Below are 25,630 nucleotides of genomic sequence, written 5' to 3'. Positions count from 1 at the left end.
CAACCAACCCCCGAGCCTCCCCCTTTTGATGCTTGCGTGCCAACTGTCAAAAATAAAGTGCACCAGTTCATGGGCGCCATCGGGCGACAATGCTCCGTCATTAACCTCGACCCGGCCAACGACCACACCAACTACCCCTGCGCGCTCGACATCCGCAACCTCGTCACCTTGGAGGAGATCATGTCCGACGACCGCCTGGGACCGAACGGCGGGATCCTGTACGCACTGGAGGAGCTGGAACACAACATTGAGTGGCTGGAGGAGGGATTAAAAGAGCTAGGCGAGGACTATATTTTGTTCGACTGTCCCGGTCAGGTCGAGCTCTATACCCACCATACATCTCTGCGCAACATCTTCTACCGGCTGCAGAAATTGGGATACAGGGTACGCATAAGACAAAGGGCCCCCCTCCGTCGCCCAGCGAGCATCAATCTCTGGATTGCTGACCGGCAAAACAATAATAGCTCGTAGCAGTCCATCTCTCCGACTCCTTCTGCCTGACGCAGCCCTCGCTCTACATTTCCAACCTCCTCCTTGCGCTGCGCGCCATGCTGCAGCTTGACCTCCCGCACATCAACGTCCTGACCAAGATTGACAAAGTCGCGTCGTACGACCCGCTGCCCTTCAACCTTGACTTCTACACCGAAGTGCAGGACCTGTCATACCTCATTCCGTGCCTCGAGGCCGAGTCGCCGGCGCTGCGCAGCGAAAAGTTTGGGCGGCTGAACCAGGCGGTGGCCGACCTGGTGGAACGGTTCGGGCTGGTCAGCTTCGAGGTGCTGGCGGTGGAGAACAAGAAGAGCATGATGCACCTGCTGCGGGTGATCGATCGGGCGAGCGGCTATGTGTTTGGCGGCGCCGAAGGGGCCAATGATACCATCTGGCAGGTGGCGATGCGGAACGAGTCGTCGCTGCTGGACGTGCAGGATATCCAGGATCGGTGGGTGGATAACAAGGATTTCTACGACGAGTTGGAGCGGAAGGAGGAGGAGGAGCAGGAAAAGCTCCGGCAGGCGCAGGCCGAGGGGCAGGCCGAGGTGTCGGGTGCCGATGCTCTTGGCTCCTTGGCGGGCATGCCGGCTTCTAATAGCGGTATTCGGGTGACGCGCAAGAAAAAGTAAAACAAGAACACTTCCCACCATTCGTGGCCCCCCCGTCGTTCAGTCATCGTCGTCAGACATTTCCTGGCCCTCGGCGTCTGGCTCGGAGTCGACGTTGCGCGCCACCAGCGCGGCAGCACCCCGATCCCGGTTGTTGTCACTGCGCAGGAGGACCCCAAGCGCGCCGGTCGACGAGCTCTTGCCAGCCATCTCCTCCTTGGCGGCCTGGATGAGCAGCTTAGCACGGCGCACGGCCTCTTCCTCAGCCTTGCGGATGGTGCCGCTGACGCGCACGACGCGGAACACGCAGGGCCGGCCGTCGCGGATGGGCACGCGGTTCATGAAGGCCAGGGCCGCCCACACGAGGCGGTAGTGGGCGCGCGAGACGCGCAGGATGAAGGTGGACGTTGCGGGGGAGAGGTATTTCACTGCGGCGTTGGTCAGTTTGCGGAGTCCGGCCTGGCAAACTTCCGTAGAGTAGGAGTATGAGAAGAAGGCAATTTTCGGCCGGCGAGCGTACCTTGGAGGCTGCGCTCTACGGCGCCCGAGCCGCAGTCGCCAAAGAGGGCGGCCACCTCGTTGCGGATGCCCTTGAGCAGCAGCTGCGGCCTCAGCTCGTTGCTCGTTGGCTGGTTGTAGAGGAGCAGATCCGGTACCGGACCCTTCGCCTGACCAGCAGGCACGTCGGTGTAAATAATGTTGACCAGGAGGTAGCGGTCTTTGAGGCGCACCATGATGGGATCGTTCGTTTGTCGGAGGGGGTTTCGCTTCGTGCTCAGCTCGGTTTCTGGGTTTGATAGCAACCTTATCGATAAGCTAGCTGCAAATTAAGTCGTGGGTTGTATGTAGCTGTGTCATCCATCCATTCAAAAGCTCTCATAAAGCCGCTGTGTAAAGTGTCCACGAAGAGCAGAAATTCAAAATGATTGCAGGTGGAATGTTCATTAAATTGGGCCCGTGAGCTGGTGCATGCAGCAAACGATCGCTGCAGGTACTGGGCGATTCATGGCCTGTGCAGTGGGTGCCATTTGTTGCCGCCATATTGGTAGGGCATAGCACCAGCAATCAAGGCACTACGGACTAGGCATTTTGGAATAGCTTGGCCGGCTTATTCCTGCCTCGAAGTGTCAAATTCGAGGTGACTTGTCGGCTTGTATGTACGGACCAGGAAGGTGGCATGGGCCCAATTGCACCGCAGGATACTCAAGAAGAAACCCCCTCAAAAATTTCCGAGTCTGGCAACTTTTGAGCACAGGTTGGAGTTGGACAGGGACAGCTCGGGCCGGACGCGTGGTTGAATTTGGATACAACTAACGTACCCACAGCACTACGTGTCCCATCACCGGCGTCCCTGCAGGTTTCTGATTAATTCACGAGAGGCGGTCGTTGAGGTGAACGCGCGTTTCGCCTCGACTTCAGATGGGATCCCAACTTCTATTGAACTCACAGCCATCCCAATCGAGTCATCGACGATCCCGAAGACGGACTTCTCTATTCTTTTCCGATTCGCATACGACAGATGTATCTTCTACCGGGACCAGGCGTAGAAGGCCGACTTACCCTGCGGGGTTTTTGACCCCCGACCGGCGAGAACACCGGTATTAGTCACTGCCAGTTGGGCGCCCGGCAGCTCCTTCGGCCTTCGCGTCGTTGTCGTCATCACTGAAGCTTTGTAGGCTGAACCCAGCATGCCCCTAGCTGAAAGGTGGGCACGGGGTAGGCTCACTGCAGGCCGACGATTGCTCCGCGGGATGCGATAGCGGGAGACGGCTCCTTTCCTCGTTCCGGGCCGCTGTGTGGGCTCCCCACTACCAGCCCGAGCCCACCAGCGGCGGCAGTGGCCCGTGCTGTCCGTCATGGAGGGGCAGTTGGCTTAGCTCGCATGGACTCGGTGGGGCATCCTCTGGTCCCGCTGTGAGCTTTCATCATGAGCTCCCTTCTCATCTCTCCAAGCTCGTCGTGTCGAAGTGGACGGGCGTGACAATCAGTCAATTGCCGCTTGGAAAGATCCGCGAACATCCAGGTCTAATACCGCATTTGCAATGCCAGAACCGCTCAAGGCGGCTATCCTGGTGGTCTCGACAACAGCTGCCAAGGACCCCTCCACCGACGAAGCCGATGCCGCACTACGCCAAGTATTCGAGCAAGAGGGCGGGGGGCGCTGGAATGTCGTCGACACCAGGATTGTGAGCGACGTAGCCACCCAGATCCAGCGCCAGATCACTCTATGGACGGACGTTGCTGACCCGGTCAACCTGGTTATCACCACCGGCGGCACCGGGTTTGCGGTGGCCGACCACACTCCGGAGGCCGTCTCGGTCCTCCTGCACAAGCAAGCCCCGGGGCTCGTCCATGCCATGCTTTCTTCCTCGCTTGCAGTCACCCAATTTGCCATGATGTCGCGCCCTGTTGCCGGCGTCAGGAACCAGACCGTCATCATCACGCTGCCCGGATCTCCCAAAGGGGCGAGGGAGAATCTCCAGGCCGTCATCAAGACGCTTCCCCACGCCTGCCTCCAGGCCGCCGGTGCTGACTCGCGAGCCCTGCATTCGGGAGGCGTAAAAGGGCTAGAGCAAGAGGCCGGCGTCAGCTCCGGGACCCATCATCACCACGGCCACCATGAAAACCACCACCACCACCATCACCACCATCATCACCACTCCCACGCTCCTCCCACCCGCCACACGATTCCAGCAGACGACGACCAAAACCAGGCACCTAGGTCGAACGACCCCGCTCTCGGGCCCTCCCGCCGCCACCGCTCGTCCCCCTACCCGATGGTCTCCGTCCCAGAGGCGCTATCCCTCATCGCCACGCACACCCCCCCGCCCAAGACCACCACCGTCCGCGTGGGTCCGTCCCTGACCGGCTCCGTCCTGGCCTGCCCCGTCCGCGCCACGGAGCCGGTACCCGCCTTCCGCGCCAGCATAGTCGACGGCTACGCCGTTGTCGTGCCCCCCGGCGGCGACATGCGCGGCGTCACGTACCCGGTCGTGGCCGTCTCGCACGCCGCCGCCGCCACCCCCGACAGCGGCCGCGACGGGGGGTGCCAAGGGCCGGCGCCGTTGAAGCAGGGTGAGGTGGCGCGCATCACCACGGGCGCGCCGGTGCCCCCCGGTGCGACGGCTGTCATCATGGTGGAGGATACCCGGCTGGTCTCGACCCGGCCGGCTAATGGGAGTGGCAAGGGCGGGGAAGAAGGCAGCAAGGAGCAGCAGGAGGAGGAAGAGGCCGAGATCGAAATCCTTGCGGACGGGGTGAAGGAAGGGGAGAATATACGGGAAATCGGGAGCGACATCGAGCAAGGAGTGGAGATCCTGGGGAAGGGAGAGCAAATCTCTGCTGTCGGAGGGGAGATCGGGTTGCTGGCGTCAGTTGGCGTCAGGGAAGTTGAGGTGTACGAGAGGCCGGTGGTGGGTGTGCTGTCGACGGGGGATGAGATCGTGGAGCATGATAGGGAGGGAGCGTTGAAATTGGGGGAGGTCAGGGACACGAATCGGCCGGGCCTAATTGCCGCTGCAAATGACTGGGGGTTTAGGGTTATCGACCTGGGGATTGCGCGCGATCAGCCCGCGTCCTTGGAGGAGGTGTTGCGGGACGCGTTGCGCAAGGTCGACCTGGTAATCACCACCGGCGGGGTTTCCATGGGGGAGCTTGACCTGCTGAAGCCGACCATCGAGCGGGCGCTAGGCGGGACGATCCACTTCGGGCGGGTTGCCATGAAACCCGGCAAACCAACGACGTTTGCCACAGTGCCCGTGAAGAACAACAGCGGCGAGAGGGTGACCAAGGTCATCTTCTCGCTGCCGGGTAATCCGGCCTCGGCCCTGGTGACGTTCCACCTGTTTGTGCTTCCGTCCCTTCGGCAGATGTCGGGCATCGACCCGCCGGGACTCCCACGGGTGCCTGTTGTCCTGTCACACGACTTCTCGTTGGACAAGTCCCGGCCGGAATACCACCGTGCCATAGTCTCGGTCGGCAGCGACGGCGTCCTGTCGGCCACGAGCACAGGAGGGCAAAGGAGCTCGAGGGTTGGCAGCCTGAAGGGAGCCAACGCCTTGCTCTGCATGCCCAGCGGGTCAGAGCTGCTGCGCAAGGGCGCCAAGGTGGAGGCACTCTTGATCGATAGCTTACGAAGCGACGTGTCGTAGAACGGCCAAGAACCGGCTGACCATGAGAATAACCAAACAAAGATATATCCCGTCGGGAGCCTCTTCTGTACAGAAAGCTTCTACACTGAGATGATGCCAGCCATGCCCCTTGACCGCCCCGCCCCCCTTCCGAAACGCCGGTGATAATAATGAAGCTACACAGACACGCTCTTCGCTGCAGTCTGAAATCAACTTTGAGATGTTCGTAGATATGCGGTTGTGTGTGTGTGGGTGGGTTAATTCGAGTTAGGGAGGAGGGCTCTAGGAGCTGCTGCCAAAGTCGGCCGCCTTGTTGGATACGAGAAGTCCAATAATCAGACCAAACAGGCCCAGGACTGAGCTGAAGATCTCGATGACCAGCATCTTGACGAACCTGCAAAAGGTGGTCAACATCCCTTTCAGTTGACAAGAAGCAGCAAAGACGGCCGGGCAACTTACAGCGAGGGATCGGCAGCATCGGCTAATGCGGCACCGCTCCCGTTGATACCGACAGAAACGCCGCAGATGAGGTTGCACATGCCGACGGTGATGCCGGCCCAGAACAGCGCGTAACCTGTATAGTACGCCTCGGGCGAGAATGCCGCCTCGCCCTCCAACGGGTTGATCTTGGCCGAAAACACGATGGCCATGATGACTCCGTAGATGGCCACGACCTCGCAGAAAATGATGGAGATCAGGTTCTTGGTTCGGATCCGCGGCGCCCGGACGCCTCCGCCGAGAATGGACGAGCCGGTAATGAAGATGCCCCTGTCAGAGGCCAATGTTAAATCACAACGTCCACGAGCGAGGTCGGCATCGGGCACCATACCATGCTGCACCCACCACCGAGAGTCCTATGCAGAGCGCGATGCCCAAGTCTGCCCACGCGTAGGGGGAGACGGATTCGAGGAAGGCGCCGACCTAAATGGGTTTGCCGTGTGAGCGCAATTGAACTACAACGCATGCGGGATAATCGTTCGTCTGTGGGCGTACATTGAAGGATTCACCGCTGCCAGTGAAGAGCATGTCTGCACAGGTTGGTATGGTTAGCTAGTCGGTCGGCCCGGCAATCGTCTCTCGGCTGCCTCATAGGTATCGAACTCACAAGCTCCCACAACCGCCAGGGTCGACCCTATCCCGCCGATTCCGTACGCGAGACCCATTTTTGTTAAATATCCGCGGTGGTTGTCGTGTCCCGGGATGAGCAGTGTTTCGCGATTGATAGTGCGCTTCCCGGCGTAGTCGTCGTCCGGGGCTTTCAAGCTTGCCGTTTGTTGGAGCTGCGGCAAGCAGCAGCGCCGCCAACCGCCAAGACGGCTCGAGCCACCCAATCAACTAGGCCCCACCACGTGACCACGGCTATCCGCCTTGCAGCTGACTAACCATCGGAGGTCTAACTACGAAGTACAACACCGTTGATAACTTCCCGAACCAGCAGGTTGCCCCTCTCCCAACCATTGCTGCATTCCATCGCCGAGCATCCACGGCGAACACCACCCAACAAAATGGCAAGCTCCTCGAACAGCTATTACGATTTGTATCGCCATGGAAGGTAATACGCACACTCGGAGTTCCGACGCGAGCCCTGCTCGGTACGCAGTCGGAGCGCAGTTGCTAACCCTTCGGCCCCATAGTCTCGGTGTCGCCTTGACAGATGCCCTCGACGAGCTCATCGGCGACGAGCGCATTGACCCGCAGCTTGCCATGAAGGTCCTCACTCAGTTTGACCGCGTCATCGCCGAAACACTGCAGGAAAAAGTCAAGGCTCGATTGACTTTTAAGGTAAATCCAACATCTCGCTGATGTCAACAGCGAAGCGAACAGGGCGGGCGTGGCGACGGCAAAAAAAAAAAAAAAAAAAAAAAAAAAAAAAAAAAAAAAAAAAAGGGCGCTGCCTCACATGCTTTGGTTGGCTTTACGGGACTTACGGGTCGAGTCTTTGGGCGTATCGACTTCAGAGACCGACCAGAACGAGAGCTGACCACTCGGCGTTTTGTTATAGGGTTCTCTTGACACCTACCGGTTCTGTGACGAGGTCTGGACCTTCCTCATCCGAAACGTCACTTTCAAGCTCGACAACGGGAGCCAGACAGTTCAGGCAGACAAGGTCAAGATCGTCAGCTGCAGTTCTAAGAAGACGGAAGAGAAATAGAACAACCTCTGGCATCTCAAACCGGAGCCGGAATCGATGGAGGGTGCGGAGGTGGACGCGAACTCATGATCTCCTGAAACCTGAGCTATACCGAACGCTACAGACAGGCGACGGGATCGGATGGATTGAAACCGGTCGCGTCTTTTGCACCAAAGAACCGCGAAGACGGTTGGAGGAAAGCTCCTGCATTACTCCGTCGGCAAACGCAGCCAGCGGAGGTGAAGATGGACGTCAAAGCGGGGTTTACGAATGCTTCGAACATTGGTATTCTCGTCGCATTTGTCCTTTGACTTGGAATGGCTCATACCTGGCGTGGATACATCGGCAGCCTTAAGGACGGGTTTCTGGTCGGCGTTAACTGGGACTGATAGGGAAGGCGTTGAGCGGCTCATAGCATGAAGTGATGGTTTGTAACGAAATTGGAATGGTGACTTTTATCTGCGGCGCTTCATGCATGTACATACAAGTACATCTGAATCACCGTGGCTTTTGTATCTCACCTGGGGAGAGTTTCTGGCGATCGATTTTACAAGTCAACCTCCGTTGGCCTGTGATGGAACTTCGCGTGGGCGTCCAGGCTCGCTCTCCTCTCGGTCGAACGAAGAACGATGACAGCGAGAGTGCCCGTCTCGCGATCCGAAACAGATTGTTTGACCAACACGGGGCCACGCGCGCTACAGTGCGACGTCTAATCCACACCTGTCTGCCATGTCCGGCGCTCCCGCCGAGACAAATTGGATTCCTCCTGACCTCGCCATTCTGACCCACTAATAAACGCAGCTTCTCGGGCTCCAAACAATGCCGACCCTCCGCCCACGCAAGGGCGCTGATAAGGCGCCTGCCGTTTCAAATGCCTCTTCTACTGCAAGAGCGCCTCCAGACACCCTCAGCAGGAGGGCTCCCCGCTCGACCGGAGATGGGAAACAGCTCGCTGTTGCCGCAATGAACGACACCGCGCTTCCGGATGAGGGAACACGGTTGATCTCGGATGATGCATCTGAGCGAGGCGGCGCGGGTTTACCTCTGGCGGTGCCGACAAGCCGGAGTTGGGCGCAGCGGAACCAGTGGATTGTTCTTGCGCTTGCGAGCGGGGCGTGTGCTGCTTTCAACGGTGTTTTTGCCAAGTTGTGAGTTGAGGCGCGACAATGCCAATTTTATTGACCTTTAACGCTGTCATCTGAAAGCACTCTGCTTTGGTTGGTCTGGAGGGGGACCGATGCTGATGATTTTTTTCTCTTCGGTGCCCACGGTTTGCAGAACCACAACAGAGCTCACGACCAAATTCTCGTCAGGCATTGCTCGCATGCTGGGACTCGAGAGCGTGGAGGGTGTGATTGAGCTCATTGTGAGAGGTGTAAGTGGAGTGGCCGGTTCTCCTCTCGCATATCAACAATGAGCTCACTGGGCAAATCCAGTCCTTCTTCGGATTGAACCTCGCTTTCAATGGCGTGGTACGTTTCTTCTGACCTGTAGCGTTTTCCAACCGCTGTCTTACCATACATGTATCGCTAGATGTGGACCCTTTTTACCGCCGCCCTCGCCCGCGGCAACTCGACAACCCAGGTGTGCATCATGAACACCTCGACCAACTTTGTCATCACGGCCATCCTTGGCTTCGTCATCTTTTCCGAGGCTCTCCCACCCCTCTGGTGGGTTGGTGCGGCTTTGCTTGTTGCGGGGAACGTGATCATCGGTAGGAAGGACGAGGGCACACCAAAGGCACAAGAGGAAGGAGAGGGTGTTGGCGCAGCCTCTCTGGGCCCCGAGGTTGAGAGTCAGCTAGACGGCGGCCGCAGACAAGGCCGTGGAGGGGAGGTTAGTGGGGAGGATGGGGAGGAATATAAAGACGAGGGTGTGGCAGATCTGAGGATATAGTTGAGCACGCCGGCTAAGCGCAGCAATGGACGATGCTTCCTGAGGGCTACCGAAAAGGTCAACGGCGGTACACATGCAGAGCAGTCCTCGATATACTGGATCATGTGGCCGGGTTTGGGCGCCCTTATAGCCTACCATCCTGGCCGTGGTTCCCTAACGGGAGCCGGTTCTCCGTTTTGGTTCCGATAGATCATTATGGCCGGGCGCCTCAATGAATCTGCCCCTCAAGCTGCGTTGTACGGTGAAGGGATCCCAAGCTCAAGGGAAAACACCACAGGGCATTGCTTCCACTTCGCCCCCACTCATTGACATTCATGAGAGCTTCCAGATTGTCTGGTTTATCGGTGTCGACCTTTGAGGCCGCATTGCTGAGAATGTGGGGAACATGGGCCGTTGGCCGTCCAGGCATACATTTCCGTAGCGCAATCCGTGCTGGGTGCAGACAGTTAACTCACAAAACTAAGCGATAAGGCCCGATAAGCTTAAGCGGACGTTGATGCGGGGCACAGATTCGGGGTCCCTCCAAAACTTTTTGTAACTGGACTACTCCGTACTCCATTGGACTACACAGGTGCGCTACGACACACGCACACGCCGGGGAACACTCAGTAGCCATGTTCCCCGAAAGCCCGGGGGGCAGTCCCTCCGTGATTGCGGAGATCACACAACGTACGTCGCTTCTCGGGTCGCTTGTCGTGGATGAGTGTAGGCTGGTACTGATACTCTTTTGCCTCCGCAGATGTCTTGGAACTATGGCACGAACATCGAATTCCGATTATCATGTCGACTCTATTTGTTCTGGGCCTCCTGCGTTTGTATCTGCATTCGACTGATGACAGATTGGTCTCACGGGTACAACCCGACTCTGACAGAAAAGCATCCCAAAATGCGAGCGTTGGCGCAGTGGAGAAGCCCGAGGTCGTAGTTACCAAGAATGAAGATTCCGAAGAGTCGGAAAGCACCGAGACGGGAAATAACAAGAGGGCGGCAAAGCATGGCCCGAGGAGAATCAGAGGTGATATCAACAAAAAGAAGCGGGAGAGCGTAGAAGCCGGGAGCGAGGGGCGCAGAATCCAGGTCCTGGTCTTTTACTCGTCTTTGACAGCCAGCACAGAGAAGATCACCCGAACGTTCAGCCAAGAATTGGCGGCTTCTCTGGGTTGTTCTACGGAAAAGGAACCGGAGAGCAGGTTCCTAGCCCCGCGGGTCCTCGACCTGGCTGAAATCGACTTCGACGAATACTTCATCACTCCCCCTAAATCCGAGTCTGAGCCCACCGACTGCTTTTATCTCTTCATCATACCCAGCTACAACATTGACAGCATCAATGACACTTTTCTCGAACATCTTCGAGAGACGCACCATGATTTCCGCATCGATACATCTCCCCTCGCCCCTATCCTGGGATACTCGGTGTTTGGCTTGGGAGACAGGGAGGGATGGCCGACCGAAGAAGAAGGGTTCTGCTTCCAGGCGAAGGACGTGGACAAGTGGATGGCCAAGCTAAGCGGGCGTAAGCGCGCGTATCCGCTCGGAATGGGCGACTGGAAGCGAGACGGCAAAGAGAGGATGACAGAATGGACAGCCGGTTTAGTCGACGTACTCAGACAGTTGGAGCAGACGGGCGCCTTGGGAGAGGGTGTGCCGGGCTCCGGAGATCCTCTGGAGAGTGACGACGAAGGGGAGGCGGAAGATGACGGAGAAGTGCCGGACGGGGAGGTTTCCGTATCCAACAAGGCTGCAAAAGGGCGGAGCTCTGGCAGCCTCGAGGATGTTGAGGATATCGGTCGCATCATGGAGGCCTCGCAAGGGGGGGATTCCGGCAAGAAATCGGCCGCACCGCTCGCCATCGACTTCACCACAGAGGGGAAGCCGGCGGCCAAGAAGGCTGCCAGTGCCGCGGTAAAGGAGATGGTGCCGAGGAGCTCGCCCACGTACGCCGCCCTGACGAAACAAGGCTACTCGATCGTCGGCTCCCACTCCGGCGTCAAGATCTGCCGCTGGACGAAATCCGCCCTGCGTGGCCGGGGCTCCTGCTACAAGTTCTCCTTCTACGGCATCAACTCGCACCAGTGCATGGAGACGACCCCCTCGCTCTCGTGTTCCAACAAGTGCGTGTTCTGCTGGCGCCACGGCACGAACCCGGTCGGCACGACCTGGCGGTGGGTCGTCGACCCGCCGAAGCTGATCTTTGACGGCGTCAAGGAGAACCACTACAAGAAGATCAAGATGATGCGCGGCGTCCCCGGAGTGCGGGCGGAGCGCTTCGCCGAGGCCATGCGCATCCGGCACTGCGCGCTGTCCCTGGTGGGCGAGCCCATCTTCTACCCGCACATCAACGAGTTCCTGGGCCTGCTGCACGGGGAGCGCATCTCGTCGTTCCTGGTCTGCAACGCGCAGCACCCGGACCAGCTCGCGGCGCTGCAGCACGTCACGCAGCTGTACGTCAGCATCGACGCGTCCAACCGCGAGTCGCTGCGGCGCATCGACCGGCCGCTGCACCGCGACTTCTGGGAGCGCTTCCAGCGCTGCCTCGACATCCTGCGCGAGCGCCGCTTCCGCCAGCGCACCGTCTTCCGGCTGACGCTGGTCAAGGGGTTCAACATCGAGGACGAGGCGGAGGGCTACGCCGACCTGGTGGAGAAGGGCCTGCCCTGCTTCGTCGAGGTCAAGGGGGTCACGTACTGCGGCACGTCGACGTCGAGCAGCGCCGGGCTGACCATGGCCAACGTGCCCTTCTACCAGGAGGTGTGCGACTTTGTCGTGGCGCTCGAGAAGGCGCTGCGGAAGAGGGGCCTCCAGTACGGCATCGCGGCCGAGCACGCGCACAGCTGCTGCATCCTGCTCGCGAGCGAGCGGTTCAGGGTCGACGGCAAGTGGCACACGCTGATTGACTACGACAAGTTCTTCCAGCTGCTGGAGGAAAAGGGCCCGGATGGCGACTTCGGCCCGGAGGATTACATGGGCCCGCCGACGCCCGAGTGGGCGACGTGGGGTAATGGCGGGTTCGATCCGAGGGATCGGAGAGTGGACAAGAAGGGACGGCCGATCGAGGCGGCATGAGGACTTGGGTCAGGCGCAGTCTGGCTCACCCCCCGTAGGAAAGGAAGAGTTCTACTGGATGTATATGAAACCATTGATTCGTCATTATAAGCCAAACAGCAACCCACCTAGCGTTGCCCCCCTTGCTGCCTTTCTTTTTTGTTTTTTTTCGGGATGCAATTTATGTGTACAGTAATTTATCACTCTTACATCCTGCTCCCTCTGTATCTTCTTGATAGGAACCAGCCACGCGCCGGTTCGCGCCTCGATCGGATAGGAGAGAGAATAGCCGTATCGTACAGTGCTGCGGAAACGGGCCGGACACGCGTCAAGGCCCGAACGCCCTGCGCAGAAATTAAGTCCTTTCTGTGGTGTGTCGATGGAGGAAAGGTTCTGACATTTCAACCTTCCTCCGGGGCTGGGCGCGGCAGAGCCAGCCGGTGGTGTCGGAAGGCGAATAAAAATTTTTCTTTCGTCTAGTCCAGGCCAACACCGGGGGCGCCCATTTCGGCGCCCATCTCGCGCATGAGCTCGGCGACGTCGACGCCGGCCGGGCCGGTGTACGAGGTGCCGATTCGGAGGCTTCCGTCGTACGCGATCATCTCGGCGAGGATATCCAGGATGGGCTGTACAAGAAAACAGAAACCGGATGCGTGAGCAAGCAGTGACACTCGGATGGTGATGGTCGGGGCAAAGCGCCCGGGGGAGGGATGTTTTTTTTATTTGTTTCTCGTACCTTGGATACGGTCTTGTCATAGATGTTGATCAGGTCGCCCGGCGTGGGATAGACCTTGAGGGCCTTGTAGAAAGCGAGGGCGGACTCAAGAGCCTTGGAGGCTGTAGGACGGGTAACGAGGCACGATGTGTCAACAGTTTGCGCAAGTGGATGGAACAAAAGGAAAATGAAGAGAAGAAAAGGTGAGAAGGAGGAGAGGGTAAGGGGGGGGGGGAGGAATCCCAGGGCACAGAAAGAAGAGGATGAACGTACGGTTCGCGGCCAGCATCTCACCGGCCTGGACCTGCTCGAGGAAGTAGGCCTCCTTCTCCTCGGCGCTGGCGGGGAAGCCCTCCTCCTTGGCCTCGTCGACGGCGTCCCTGATGGCCTGCTTCTGGGCGTTGGCGTCGGCCTCGGCCTTGCTCTTCTCGGCGCGTAGTTGCTGGCGCTGGCTGCGGCGCAATTGCCTGCGGAACTCGGCGCTGTGTCGGCGGCGGTAGTCGAAGTAGGCGGCGTACGCTGTGGGAGCGGAGGTAAGCAAAACGGGGTTCACGGTTCAGAGAGTCAGTTCCCGGTTTGGTGATGCTGCCCGGCCTCGGATGATACTCCGATGCCGTCACGTCACCCCCCAGGAGGCGGGCATACCGAGGAGGCCGGTCGCCAGGGCGGCGACGGTCGCCGTCGCGACCACGGCGGTTCGTGATGTTGTTGTTGCTGACATTGTGGCGTGAAGGACGGCGTTTGGGCGTGTCGTCAGAAGACGCGGCGGAGGAGATTGAGAAGAGAAACGGGGTTGGGTGGATGGGCGATAACCGGTTGGTTGCTGCAAGCAAGCCGAACTCTCTCGGTCGATACAGGAATCCCGTACAAAGCTTTGTTCGTTTCCTCCCAAAATTTCGGTGGGGCCGGCGGTGACCCACAGATCCGGTCGGATTTGGCTAGCTCAGTGACCTGGGCTGAACCGGCTGGATGCAACATGACTGCAAACAAGGTCTGCCGCACGCTTGTCCCCACTTTTGCAGTTCGCTTGCGCATCCGCACCCGCAGCCTTTTCCATACTACACAGTAAGTATCTTGCACACCCGAGTACACACTGTTATAACTGAGTATATTGCATCAACATTCAAAGAGTGAAGAGTAGTTAAGTTTACTACGCTGTCTCGAGACTTTCAGCCTTTTTGAAAGTCGGGCGATGAAGTGCTCTTTTTTTTCTTTTTTTTTGGATGCGATGCCGCGACTTCGTCACAAATTTGGGGCGAAATCTGGCTAGGTTATTCCCAATTGTATAGAAATAGAGCAGACGTGGGAGTGGGAGGATTGCTAAAGGTACGACAAGTATTGTGCTGCTCGAGACCGAAAAGAGAGGGGACGAGGCGTGTGTCACTGATTTAGTTCCCTCCCTCAAGACACGCAAGTCGAGCTTCGCGCCGCTCGTCCGATTAATTAGGCCAAGGCGCACTCGATGACGGCGCTTCCCCCGGGAATCTGCGAGACGTTTGTGATTTTGAGCGCCGCCTTGCCGGTGATGTCCCGGAAGTCGTCCAGCGTCCTCTCCTTGCCCGAGATGGTCATCATGGACAGGTCCAGGGCGACCTGGAACGGCGACGGCAGGTCGCTGAGCAGGGTCTCGACGATCAGCAGCCTGCTGTCGGCTGCCATGGCGCCCGAGATGTGCTGCAGCATACTGACGCATTCCTCATCCGAATAGTCGTGGAGGCACCGACGCATATAGTAGACCAGGGCGCCTTTCCGGGCGAAAAGAGGACAGAGTTAGCAAATGGCTGTCGAGCCGCGCGCGCACACACACACACACACACACACACACACACACACGCACACACACACACGGAGTCCAGAAGACGAAAGTCACTCACCTCTGACCGGCTGCTCCTTGTGGAAGTCCATGGCGACCATCTGCACCTCGGCCAGCTCGGGAACCTCCCTCCTGGCCGCCTCGACCACCTCGGGCAGGTCCTCGAGCACGCAGCGGTGGGCGGGCAGCCCGGGCGTCAGCTTCAGGATGCCCAGGAGCGCGTGGCCCCTGCCGCCGCCGACGTCGACGAGGAGCGGCCGGTCGACGTCCCTGCCGGCCGCCTCGGCCGCCCAGCCGAGGTCGTAGGCGGGCAGCGGGGGCATCTGCTCCTCGATGACGCCCATGGCCAGCATGAAGACGCGCAAACGCTCCTCGCTGCTGTGCAGTATCTCCCACACGGTCGAGCCGAGCCGGTCCTCGGCGAAGGCCCGCACCGTCTGCAGCCGGTCCGCGGGCTCCGTCCCGAGGCCGAAGCGGTCAAAGTACTCGGGCATGGCCGCCCACGCCTTTAGCTGGCTGTCGAATCTGTATGGATGCGTGTGTTAATTAGTCTTCTAGATGTGGGAATGAGTTCCCACATGATATCTGTGCTCGGAAGATCCGTACCCTTCCTGTATCATGGCCCAGATGGGGTTGGGCGTCGTGAGGACGCGAGAGAAGTCGGTGTGTGCCACCCGGTCGGTCCCGACCAGCTTGAGGGTGCCGTTGGCAACGAGCGCCCGCGAAAAGCGTGCTAATTAGTCAGAGAGTGCGGTGAGCCCGAAGTCTGGACCGAGCAGAGTGGATGGCGGAGTTCACTGAGCTATAATAAAATGGGTAAGAGATGGGCGTCTTACTAACGAGAGGCACGTCAGCGTTCAGCTCCGCAGCGAGGTCGGCGTATGAAATCGTGGCGCCGTCGTCGACAGGGATCTTCTCAAACGCCTTCCACTTGATGAACAGGCGGATGGCGGTGACATGGGCAAGCTGGGGCAGCCACGTCAGGGCTCTGTCCCTGGGCAGGCTGACGGCTTCCTGCAGGTCTGCGCCGGCTTTCAGAAGGCTCATCCGCTGCATCATGTCGCTTTCGAGGGAGAGGCTGCCGGAACGGAGGTCCTGGGCGGCCTTGCTCAGCCTCTCGGCCAATGCCTCGAGTGTGTCCGCTAGAGTGGATGCCATGGTGAAAGCGAGCAAAGAGGTGGTAATTATGTATTCTTCAACTTCAAAAGTTCTCGAAACCTCGCTAGAGGAAATATATATACGGGGAGGATGGCTCTGGTGTTGTCTAAAAGATCCCACCACAGGGAGAAGGAGCAATCAGGTGGGCAGTGTCTTTAATATTGTTTGGATGATATCTGACGTAAATAGCGCAGCGCATTCCATCTTCCCCGCGTTGTCGTCAATGCTTCTTATAATCCTATGAGGACAGGAGTTGGTCAAGTAACAACGGAGCGCGACTACGAGGTGCGGCATCAATTTGCCGAGTCCGAAGTCCGAGTTCTCTTTTCGGAGGCCGGACGCCGAGCCGTCCGCGGTCCTTTGGTGGGCACGACAAGGATTCACCGACCGGGAGGGCAGTGGTGTCATTGTCGGAGCGGTGTTGCGACCTCGTTCTCCGAAGCACGAGCGTATGGGAATCCTGGTCCAGTCTCGAGGAGCGCCCAGTCATAATCAGATTACAGTATCCGTATACGCAATGCGCGACTGCAAACCACTCTCATCCGTTGTGCTTCAGGCTGCGGGGTTTGTGCCACTCTATCTTCATTTGTCGACGCGCAGAAACCTGCGTCGATACTGGATAGTCTCCGCGCACTCTTGCATAGCTAATTAGGGAGAGAAGAATCAATAAAGGGACTGAGGAGGTCACCGCCTTAACTAATTTCTTAATTATCTGCGGAGCTCTGGAACTTAACTAATTAAGAGATGCACGAAGTAGTAGCAATGTCTCTTCGCAGAGTGAGAGGTTGAAGGGGAGATAGGTGCACGAATTGTGTTTGCTAAAATCAAAATCACAGTTGCGACTGCCTTCACAGGGCAGTTTTCTGCCTCGGGTAGGAAACAAGGCTGGCAGGTAGTTATGGCCGAGGCCCAGTAATGAGAGTCGGTTGGGCCGAATGTTAGGTATGAACAAAGTCTAAAGCAAACTACTTCTAACTTCTGTTAGGTAATTAATAGTACCTAGGGGTGTAGGATGCCTAACGTTCTGGTAAAACACCTACCTTAGGTAAGATAGGTACTAATTACAGTAGGCCCGAGGGTCGCCGAGTGCCTACAAGCATCCGTGGCGTAACTAATCCGTTTGGAGGAGTGATTCCTCTGTTTAACCGTGCCTGGGTATCACCGTATCCTGTGGGGCGATATCACTGCAGTGGCTTCGAGACTCTTCAAGCTTGCCATTGGTTGGGTCTTGAGATCTCGGTTCCATCGTCTACGGCAATGCACGCTCACTGCGAAAACAAGTCCCCAAATACCCCGAGATGGACCAACTTGTTGTTTCCACCTCCACCTCTTGGCTTCCACTTCCATCCTAGGACAACCGACTACCCGTGAGTGCCTCGAACGCCCTGGGACTGACTGGTATGTGGGTGCTCTACCCGAGTGTGTTTATCTTTCAAAGACGCCAGTCCCCCCGAGCATTCTTACCACAGTTAAGGCATCTGATCACCTTCAAGCCGTTCCAACGCTCTTTAGGAGTATTTTTTTTTAACTTGAAATTTCCTGTTTTTAGACTCAGTACGGAGTACGGAGCAAGTAATCAGTAAATCCTTCGACAGGGGTCTGGTCCAAGCAGGATCGCAAAAAATTCAGGGGCAAGGTAACGTTAATCTTAAATCTGCTGACTACAAAGTACTACATAGACTTGGCAGTAAGACTTGACATACAGATCACAAAACCAAGAGCTCTTCTTCCGCAGCGCACAGGGTGAAGATCATTTCCTGATCTTCTTTCTTTTTTACGACTTTTCCTAAAACGCCTACCCTGCTGTACACGCAGTGATACATATCAAGTCAACCTCTACACTAATTAATAGTTGACAATGTACTCCTCCCTTGGTTCCGCGGTGCTCGCCGCGCTGTGCCTCCTGCCTTCCACCTCGGCGGCTCTCAAGACCGTGCCGAACGGCCCGAACAAGCTCGACGAGTGCCCGGCATGCCCGCGCATGTACACGGCCCTGGTTCAATGCCAGAAGATCGAACAGCCGGACGGCTCATGGGCCAAGGTCAATGACTGCATCTGCGTCCCTGGTAACGACGGCTGGTACCCTTACCTTGATGCGTGTCGCGAGTGTCTGGCAACCGGCACCGACGACTTCTTCGGCAACATGGGCAGGCTGATGACCCAGCTCTACGGCGCCTGCCGCGACGGTCCCAGCGGCAACATCACGAGCAACGGGCTCAGCCTCTGCGTGGGCAGCGGCGACTACGAGAGCTGCATCTCGCTCAAGGATGCCTCGCACGGCGACAGCTGGGCCAGCTTCCGGGGGCTTACCGAGAAGTATCAGGTCCTCCCCAGCAGCAACCGGACCCAAACACTCAATCTCGCGGCGCTGGAGGAGGAAGAGACCCCCTCGACGGCTTCCGCCAGCACCACCAAGCCGCCGGCATCCTCCAGGACGTCCGAGACCGCGTCAGCCACCGGAACGAGCGGCGAGGCTCCGTCCGACACGGCTGCTTCGCAAACCGGCACCACTGCTGCCGCCACTGCTGCCGCCACCGAAAGCCCATCCTCGGCCGCTCGGATGAGCTACGAGTCTCGGGCGGGATGCATTTTCGGCATCTCGATCGCTGCCGGTATTGTTGGCTTGCTAGCCTGAGCTGGGAATTTGTCTTCCGCCGCTACATCATTGCTCGTGTAATAATGTATGATTGCCTACCTAATGATGATTCTCTGCTTGCAAAATCACGATGATTTTGAAGGCCATTGAGGCGATCTCTTTTTCACTCAAGAGATCCTGATCATGAACAAGTCGGCTACACGACTTTAGTCGAACCGACAACCACGAGGGAAGGCCTGCTGAGACCTCAGGACCCGGGTCGGACATCAACCGGGGATGTGGATGGACTGGATGAGGTGGATGAGAGGGGCGACGACGACGATGTCGAGGAGAAGAGGGGTGATGATTATGATTATGTGGAAAATTACGCAGAGTTTGAGGACGACGACAATGGTACGGAGAATCTGGATCCCGGGGAGCGTCTGGTGTGAACAATGGCACTATTCTGAGGGTACGTTGCGCCCGGGGAGGTTTGTGGGTTTTTATGAGTCGGTGCGGGCCGCCCTGTGGTTTCAAAAGAATCGCCACTACCACTTTCCACGGGAACAGAAATGGCAGAGGAAAGAGCGTTCTTTATTTTTTTTTTTTTTTAAAAAAAAAAACTAACGTATAATTAAGGAACTTAGTTTATCCAAAAACAGTCACAACTAGACTCTTTCTTCCTTTAACAGTCTTCGATCAAGATACTCGCTCTCAAAAACAGCCTTTAAGCCGATAAAGGCTTCTCGAGTAGCATACGACCTAGAGGTAATTATAAGCTATTTAATTAGTCCTCAATGAGCGACTGTGATGATGACTCTTTCAAGATCCTGAAACTCTTGGAAAATAGTCTTGAGATTGCGATAGCTACTTGACCTTGTTAAATGTTGACAATGCCCCTGTTCAAACACCCCGGTTGGCGCGCTACTACGGTCGTTATCACTAATCCGTACACAAGTTAGGACGTTAAAATGAGTCCTGGAAGGAGTGATTAGGAAAGAACCACATTCCTGTTGGCTGTGCACGGACCATGTCCTGAACACTAGGATCCCCACTGCTTGCCGCTACGATACTTGAAGCAGCCAATGTTCAATGTCGCGTCGCAGCTGCCGACAGCTCTTTGACCTTCAACACCAGCCGTAAACTGGCCGCATTTTGAGTCACTTGAATACACGAGGCGTGTGACTGCAGGACCGAGTCGTCTCTCTGGTTTTATTCGACGAGCTGCATACCCCGCGCGCCGGTTGTCCGCCATGGCTGAGGAACGGTCCAAGATATTATCGCTGCGCAGTGGAGGCAAGAGGAAGGCCCGGCCCGCCATCAAAATCTCTGCGCCCATCTTGCAAGAAGGCTCAGGCCTGCAAGGCCCCTCGGAGCGTCCGTCAACAGAGGATGCGCCCCAGCCTCGGCCCCGACCCCCGCCACAGAGTAGCGCCAAAGTGAGCCCGCTTCCCCTCGCCATCTTCATGGTTTTCATGGTCGGGGTGCAGGAGTTAACCATCTTCCGCCGCAGACTTCGGATCTTGTCAAGCGCCGGTACTCGACCCGTTTCAACAACATTCCGGCCGACTTTGACCCGACCAAGGACCCCGTGCCAGCCGTGCCCAGTCTCGATCGATATGTGCAATCCCAGGCCCAGGATCGCCGGCCGCCGCCGTCGAGAGAAGGGCGAAGCGAAGGTGGGAGTGGTGGGGCCCCAATTCCGGTGGACGTGAGAGCACTTCGGGATCCGAACCTGGTCCCTGAGCAGTACGTCACCGAGACCCTCAGCGAGGCCACCGAGGACGAGATTCGCGAGTACGAGTCGGCTCTGCGTAAGCTCAAGCGCCGGGTGTCGACCGACCTCCAGCAAAATGTCTACCAGAACCGCACGCAGTTCATCAAGATCAGCAAGGAGGCGGAAAAGCTCAAGAGCGAAATGCGCACCCTCAGGAACCTGATGGCGGAGTTAAAGGCCAACACCACCGCCCTACGGTCATCCTCCAACAGCGTGGAGGACGCGGGTTTTGGCGGCCAGATAGGCGCGGGATTGAGCAGGAGGGACAAGCGGAGCTCCGTAGCCGATAGGACCGCGCTCTGGAGCGCTCAGATGCAGGCCCTGTACAAGAACGTCGAAGGCTCGCAGAAGTTCCTCCCCAACGTACCAGGCCGCCATGTCGTTCAGAACGCGGGACCGTGGGTCGAGTTGGACAATGCGACCTACAGATCCCGTCGGGCGATGCAGATCTTCCTGCTGAACGACCACCTCCTCATTGCCTCGCGAAAGAAGCGCAAGGCCGACGCGCCCGTTGCCCCCGATAGCCGTGCCCCCATGACGAAGCTCGTGGCGGACCGCTGCTGGCATCTCCTGGACGTCGAGGTGGTGGACATGGCCGGGCCGAGCGACTCCTCGTCGGGCGGGAGGAATAAGCTCGCCGATGCCATCATGGTCCGGGGCGGCGGGCAGAACGAGTCCTTCATCTACCGCACCGAAAAGGCCGAGGATCCGGAGAAGGCGGCCCTGATCCTCAACATCCGGAAGCGAGTGGAAGAGCTGCGGCGGAACCTCCAGTCCGAGAGGGAGGCCACCAACAAGGCCAAGGAAACCATCAACTACTTCGCCTCGCGCGACCCCGGCCTGCTGCAGAAGACGGAGCTGCTCGAGACCCTGTCCGACATCAAGGACATGCTGATCGAGGTGGACGGAAAGCAGCAGAACCTCCGGTGGGTTGAGAGCCAGATGGACGAGCTCGACATCCACATCGCCCTCCAACAGATCGAGCCAGCCGTCACTCTCGTCGAGAAAATGAAGGGTCTGGCGCAAGGCCTGAAGAATAATATCATTGCGCAGGACTTTATCTCGTTCAAGGTCGACGAGAGGAGGGCCAGGTTGGCGGCTCTGGTTGTACGGGAACTCGTCAGCAGCCACAATCATCAGAAGAAGACCAAGCAGAACGTGTCTTGGTTGACCCGGTTGGGCCTCGAAGACCGGGCACGCGAAGCATATCTGGAGGCACGGAGCGAGACAATCCACAAACGATCCAGGTAGGCGGCTAACCTAGCGGGATGGGCAACTGCCTGGACCCCATCGGCACTCTCGGCTAACAATCGCGAAACACAGGCAATGCATCTTCCAAGGTAACCTAGACCAGTATATCTGGGAGATCTCGTTTGTTTACTTCGCTATCATCCGCAACACCGTCAGCTGCTTCCAGGCGTGCTTCCCGCCGCCAATGATGAGCGCCTGTGTCAAGTGGGCCAAGCAGGAAGTAGACACCTTCAACGCGATTCTCGCCCGGCAACTGAGCGGCGAGAAGGAAGGAAGCGAGATGTGGACGCGGTGCATGGAGACGGCCAGAAGCCATGCCGGCATGCTCTCCGAAGTTGGCCTAGACTTCCGGAACCTGGTCGGCCAGAACATGGCCGCGCCAACCGATGTATCGTCGTCCAGCGCGCCGGCCGGTTTAGGGCTGGTTATGAATGTGCAGGCCGCTTAGCTACTTGCCTAAGGCGCCCAGGGGGGTCGGGGGGTTGGGGGGGTTCTGTTGTTAGCACTTGAGATGATGCAACATCACTACAGATCTTGTATGAAACATATACGCTAGACAAGTTACTGAAGAAGGAAAAGATGGGAGTTTATGCGCCAGTGATTATGCTCTCCTTACTTGCAATGTTCTACTTGGTAATCCATAGAATCTTGTCTGCTCTCTGGAGGCCGGGACCCCCCTTATCCCGTCCCACTTCTCCCGCGATGGTTGCAAGGGGTTTGGTGCTCTGAGCGGGCCCAGTGGTGGGGGGCGGGCTCCGAGGTTGCTTTGAGGCGGGCCTTCCAACACCAAGCAAGCTTGCCCGCCGATGTTGGTGGGGGACCTTGGAAGCTGGCGCACGGGCCACAGTAAGATAGGTTGCCTCGTGGTGCAGCCCAGAAGTGCCGGCATCAGCGCACCCGGTCGCCTTCACCTCATTTCAGCATCAACGTTTCTTGCAACCCCCCCGGATCATCGCGCTTGGCATTATACCCTTGGTTCGAAGATCAAGCCTTCTGTGACGACTGCGCGACTGGTGCGTTTTTATCCTTCTTTTTTTTTCTCTCTCTTTCTTTGCCTTTGAGCTTTCCCACTTTGGAGTCTCGGCCACGACCATTGCCTCTCAAACAAACCCCCCCACCCGCTAAACAGGAAACGGCAGCCCCTGGCGACACCCGCCCACCTGCCCAATTTTGACCCCGACCTTGGACCCGCGCCGCGACCACGAACGAACGTGCCAGTGGACACAAACGTCATTGCTCCCATCTCCGCGACTCCTTTCAGGCACGCCGACTGCGCTCCGAGAGCTCGACGGCACCATCCCCGACCACGACTCATTGACTTTACATCGTCCGAGCGAAGGGATCAGTCTCAGGAATGGATACAAACATGGAGGATGTCGGGCGCGTGCCCGCCGACCTGAGCCCGGCCAACCTCGAGCCGACCTCCATTCCGACGCTCGACGGCTGGATCGAGAGCTTGATGCAGTGCAAGCAGCTGGCCGAATCAGATGTCCAGAGACTGTGCGAGAAGGTCCGTCTCGCCTTGCGACGTTTCCCCCGTTTACCCCTCCGCAGTTGGCTAGCTCCGTCGCCTCGCCGCTCTCCTCCTCCCGCCTGTGCAATACTTCCCACCGAGCCCTCCTCCCTTTGCATCGGAACAAGCTTCGGGATGGCATCGCTGTTGTCTCAATCTCCAACGATCGTGTTCCTGTTCCCGCAGCCGACGGCGTGTGCTGACATTCATACATTCCTGTCTTAGGCACGCGAAGTTCTGCAAGAAGAATCCAACGTCCAACCTGTCGTATGTCTATCCCGCCGATCCAGGATGCCGCACAAGCACGGTTCCTACCTTTAACAAACGCCAACTGACGCTCCCCAGAAATGTCCCGTGACGGTTTGCGGCGACATCCATGGCCAGTTCCACGACTTGATGGAGCTCTTTAAGATCGGCGGTCCAAACCCCGATACCAACTATCTCTTCATGGGTATGGCACGGCCGGCTGAGATCCCCACCCCAGTAACAAAGCGGGCGAGGAGGCGAACTTTACATTCTGACGATTTGGCTGTTGCGCAGGGGATTATGTCGATCGAGGGTACTACTCTGTCGAGACCGTCACCCTGCTTGTGGCCCTCAAGATCCGATACCCGCAGCGCATCACTATCCTGCGCGGCAACCACGAGTCCCGCCAGATCACCCAGGTGTACGGCTTTTACGATGAGTGCCTGCGCAAATACGGCAACGCCAACGTGTGGAAGTACTTTACCGACCTCTTCGACTACCTTCCCCTCACCGCCTTGATCGACAACCAGATCTTTTGCTTGCACGGCGGCCTCTCGCCGAGCATTGACACTCTCGATAACATCAGGGCTCTGGACAGGATCCAGGAGGTGCCGCATGAGGGGCCCATGTGCGATCTCCTGTGGTCCGACCCCGACGACCGGTGCGGCTGGGGTATCTCACCCCGAGGCGCGGGGTACACGTTCGGCCAGGACATATCAGAGGCTTTCAACCATAATAATGGGCTGACCCTGATTGCCCGGGCGCACCAGCTCGTGATGGAGGGGTACAATTGGTCGCAGGACCGAAATGTGGTGACCATCTTTTCGGGTGAGTGCCTCCGGCGTGTCCGTGGGAGTTGCCCTTCCCTGTTTACTGACTGGACTGGGCTGGCAGCCCCCAACTATTGCTACAGATGCGGCAACCAGGCCGCGATAATGGAGATCGACGAGCACCTGAAATACACATTGTAAGTGTGCCCCCCGTCTGGGTAGGCTGCAGACGTCCAGAGCTAAATAGAATCCCCGCGCAGCCTGCAATTCGATCCGTGCCCGAGGGCGGGAGAACCCATGGTGTCTAGGAGTGAGTCTAGGCCCTCTCGCAAAGACCAGACCCTGTCATTCACACTAACCAACACTGCTCAGGGACCCCGGATTATTTCTTGTAATGAAAACAAAAAACCAACGCTGGCCTCTGGCCGCGTACCCGTGCTCGGCAAGAACTGTCATAGTGCGGGGAGCACATCTGGCGATACATCGGTCCTGGCCCTCCTGCCACGTTACCTCGGCGTTTCTTAGCAGGGATGGGGTTCGCTATCAAGAAGAGGTACCTACGTTGTATCCAGAGAACAACAGGTCAAAACAGTTGCTCGGGTCCCGTAATTCCCCTGGCATCTGAACCGAACCCCCAGTTGCCGGTTCTCGTCATGAAGCAAGGAGGCTGCATGTTAAGAGACCAGCAATCGGATTGGATTATGAGGGCTTCTTACCTGTTGTCGAGATCCACGTCTCGCTTCGCGGAGCGAGCTGGGATTAGGCTAGTTGTGCCATGCCAGCGTTGCTTTTCAATCTCGATGAAGTTTTGCTGTTCTGTGCCGTGTCCCCGTTCCGTAATTATCTGGCATCTCGACACTCTCTTACTAAGGCATCGAGGTTCGGAGCTTACACGAAGCGTCTGCCTCAGCCACAAGTCTAATCGGCCGCATCTTTGAAACATATCCCGCACCGCTTCCTAAGCCTTTCAATCAACAGCCTGCATATGGTGGGGGGGCCAGAAGTGGCAGACGAGCGCGCAGACCGCAGCAATCCCTCGCTCGGGCTCTGTAACATGTACAAGAAGGCGCTTCACGTCATCCTTGGTCTTGATATCGACTACGAGCAACAGATTCTCTGTCTGGTACGGCCGAGGGGAAGGGGTGAGCAGGTTGCCCACAACGAGCGTTCATACCTGGACTCGGCAAGGCTGCTGGAGAGGATGACGCTTGGGTCAAGAGCCCATGTAACTCTCATGGACCTAGAGCCTCAAGCAGTCAGTCTGCTGTCTGCCACCATGTCCTTTACTCACTCACCTGCTGAGGGCTTCCCTCGCCTCAACCTTCTCTTCCTCTCTCGTTGCTGCCGCATGTCGTATGCCGCATGCCCTCTCGCCAACTCATGCCTGAGCTCCCTGTACCTCTTCTGCACATGACGTTTATCTGGCGACTCTGCTCGCCTGGTCTCGCGCTGGTGCCGAGGAGTCAGAAGAGAGACAGGGGGAGGAGGGACACTCCGGTCTCGAGACTCGTCG

At 57.7% G+C, this 25,630-nt stretch overlaps 13 protein-coding genes across 13 annotated transcripts in view; 9 read left to right on the top strand and 4 right to left on the bottom strand.

Annotated features, from left to right (window-relative positions):
* P884DRAFT_251041 (putative GTP binding protein) overlaps nt 1-1,121 on the top strand; it is a gene marked incomplete at its 3' end in the record, with an annotated part of 1,361 nt that extends 240 nt beyond the window's left edge. The window contains exons 2-3 of the mRNA XM_069440677.1: nt 59-384; nt 465-1,121. Of these exons, the coding sequence (XP_069294010.1) occupies nt 59-384; nt 465-1,121 (983 nt within the window). The remainder of the gene's footprint in view (nt 1-58; nt 385-464) is intronic.
* A 39-nt stretch (nt 1,122-1,160) lies between these two features.
* On the bottom strand, nt 1,161-1,834 carry P884DRAFT_280662 (Rpp14/Pop5 family-domain-containing protein; the record flags this gene model as incomplete). Its single annotated transcript, XM_069443462.1, has 2 exons — nt 1,161-1,528; nt 1,621-1,834. The coding sequence occupies 2 exons, from the start codon at nt 1,832-1,834 to the stop codon at nt 1,161-1,163; spliced, it is 582 nt and encodes a 193-aa protein (XP_069294009.1).
* Nucleotides 1,835-3,050: 1,216 nt separating this feature from the next.
* Nucleotides 3,051-5,251, top strand: P884DRAFT_317247 (MoaB/Mog domain-containing protein; the record flags this gene model as incomplete). Its single annotated transcript, XM_069445308.1, has 2 exons — nt 3,051-4,280; nt 4,329-5,251. Exons 1-2 carry the CDS (start codon nt 3,143-3,145, stop codon nt 5,249-5,251), a joined length of 2,061 nt encoding a protein of 686 aa, XP_069294008.1. The 5' UTR covers nt 3,051-3,142.
* A 34-nt stretch (nt 5,252-5,285) lies between these two features.
* P884DRAFT_264447 (ATP synthase subunit C-domain-containing protein) lies at nt 5,286-6,506 on the bottom strand. Its single transcript, XM_069441848.1, has 5 exons — nt 6,336-6,506; nt 6,224-6,258; nt 6,060-6,151; nt 5,690-5,998; nt 5,286-5,624 (listed from the first exon to the last, which is right to left on the bottom strand). Exons 1-5 carry the CDS (start codon nt 6,391-6,393, stop codon nt 5,513-5,515), a joined length of 606 nt encoding a protein of 201 aa, XP_069294007.1. The 5' UTR covers nt 6,394-6,506; the 3' UTR covers nt 5,286-5,512.
* A 229-nt stretch (nt 6,507-6,735) lies between these two features.
* Nucleotides 6,736-7,382, top strand: P884DRAFT_303074 (transcription initiation factor IIA, gamma subunit-domain-containing protein; the record flags this gene model as incomplete). The annotated part of the gene is made up of 3 exons (XM_069444994.1): nt 6,736-6,782; nt 6,865-7,012; nt 7,233-7,382. 3 exons carry the CDS (start codon nt 6,736-6,738, stop codon nt 7,380-7,382), a joined length of 345 nt encoding a protein of 114 aa, XP_069294006.1.
* Nucleotides 7,383-8,080: 698 nt separating this feature from the next.
* P884DRAFT_264445 (uncharacterized protein) lies at nt 8,081-9,575 on the top strand. Its single transcript, XM_069441847.1, has 4 exons — nt 8,081-8,509; nt 8,640-8,736; nt 8,798-8,833; nt 8,895-9,575. Exons 1-4 carry the CDS (start codon nt 8,181-8,183, stop codon nt 9,255-9,257), a joined length of 825 nt encoding a protein of 274 aa, XP_069294005.1. The 5' UTR covers nt 8,081-8,180; the 3' UTR covers nt 9,258-9,575.
* Nucleotides 9,576-9,816: 241 nt separating this feature from the next.
* On the top strand, nt 9,817-12,380 carry P884DRAFT_251026 (uncharacterized protein). The gene is made up of 2 exons (XM_069440676.1): nt 9,817-9,926; nt 9,997-12,380. Exons 1-2 carry the CDS (start codon nt 9,872-9,874, stop codon nt 12,318-12,320), a joined length of 2,379 nt encoding a protein of 792 aa, XP_069294004.1. The 5' UTR covers nt 9,817-9,871; the 3' UTR covers nt 12,321-12,380.
* Nucleotides 12,381-13,857, bottom strand: P884DRAFT_251022 (mitochondrial outer membrane translocase complex, subunit Tom20 domain-containing protein). Its single transcript, XM_069440675.1, has 4 exons — nt 13,660-13,857; nt 13,288-13,533; nt 13,036-13,136; nt 12,381-12,925 (listed from the first exon to the last, which is right to left on the bottom strand). The coding sequence occupies exons 1-4, from the start codon at nt 13,733-13,735 to the stop codon at nt 12,776-12,778; spliced, it is 573 nt and encodes a 190-aa protein (XP_069294003.1). The 5' UTR covers nt 13,736-13,857; the 3' UTR covers nt 12,381-12,775.
* A 271-nt stretch (nt 13,858-14,128) lies between these two features.
* On the bottom strand, nt 14,129-16,331 carry P884DRAFT_231494 (S-adenosyl-L-methionine-dependent methyltransferase). Its single transcript, XM_069439825.1, has 4 exons — nt 15,664-16,331; nt 15,434-15,560; nt 14,889-15,352; nt 14,129-14,759 (listed from the first exon to the last, which is right to left on the bottom strand). The coding sequence occupies exons 1-4, from the start codon at nt 15,983-15,985 to the stop codon at nt 14,458-14,460; spliced, it is 1,215 nt and encodes a 404-aa protein (XP_069294002.1). The 5' UTR covers nt 15,986-16,331; the 3' UTR covers nt 14,129-14,457.
* A 1,358-nt stretch (nt 16,332-17,689) lies between these two features.
* Nucleotides 17,690-18,739, top strand: P884DRAFT_86546 (uncharacterized protein). Its single transcript, XM_069446130.1, has one exon. It carries the CDS (start codon nt 17,844-17,846, stop codon nt 18,618-18,620), a length of 777 nt encoding a protein of 258 aa, XP_069294001.1. The 5' UTR covers nt 17,690-17,843; the 3' UTR covers nt 18,621-18,739.
* P884DRAFT_86547 (uncharacterized protein) lies at nt 18,740-19,237 on the top strand. Its single transcript, XM_069446131.1, has one exon. The coding sequence runs from the start codon at nt 18,858-18,860 to the stop codon at nt 19,185-19,187; it is 330 nt and encodes a 109-aa protein (XP_069294000.1). The 5' UTR covers nt 18,740-18,857; the 3' UTR covers nt 19,188-19,237.
* A 576-nt stretch (nt 19,238-19,813) lies between these two features.
* Nucleotides 19,814-22,036, top strand: P884DRAFT_210650 (Cullin repeat-like-containing domain protein; the record flags this gene model as incomplete). Its single annotated transcript, XM_069439010.1, has 3 exons — nt 19,814-19,999; nt 20,074-21,584; nt 21,661-22,036. 3 exons carry the CDS (start codon nt 19,814-19,816, stop codon nt 22,034-22,036), a joined length of 2,073 nt encoding a protein of 690 aa, XP_069293999.1.
* A 501-nt stretch (nt 22,037-22,537) lies between these two features.
* P884DRAFT_251011 (Metallo-dependent phosphatase-like protein) lies at nt 22,538-24,941 on the top strand. Its single transcript, XM_069440674.1, has 7 exons — nt 22,538-23,098; nt 23,327-23,368; nt 23,447-23,552; nt 23,642-24,175; nt 24,242-24,314; nt 24,378-24,427; nt 24,490-24,941. The coding sequence occupies exons 1-7, from the start codon at nt 22,943-22,945 to the stop codon at nt 24,510-24,512; spliced, it is 984 nt and encodes a 327-aa protein (XP_069293998.1). The 5' UTR covers nt 22,538-22,942; the 3' UTR covers nt 24,513-24,941.
* Nucleotides 24,942-25,630: the final 689 nt, after the last annotated feature.

This window comes from Thermothelomyces heterothallicus (genome assembly GCF_042370625.1).
Source record: "Thermothelomyces heterothallicus CBS 202.75 unplaced genomic scaffold P884_scaffold_33, whole genome shotgun sequence".
Lineage (NCBI taxonomy): Eukaryota > Fungi > Ascomycota > Sordariomycetes > Sordariales > Chaetomiaceae > Thermothelomyces > Thermothelomyces heterothallicus.
Note: the sequence above shows the minus strand (reverse complement) of the source record. Positions and strands in the feature narration are given on the sequence as shown.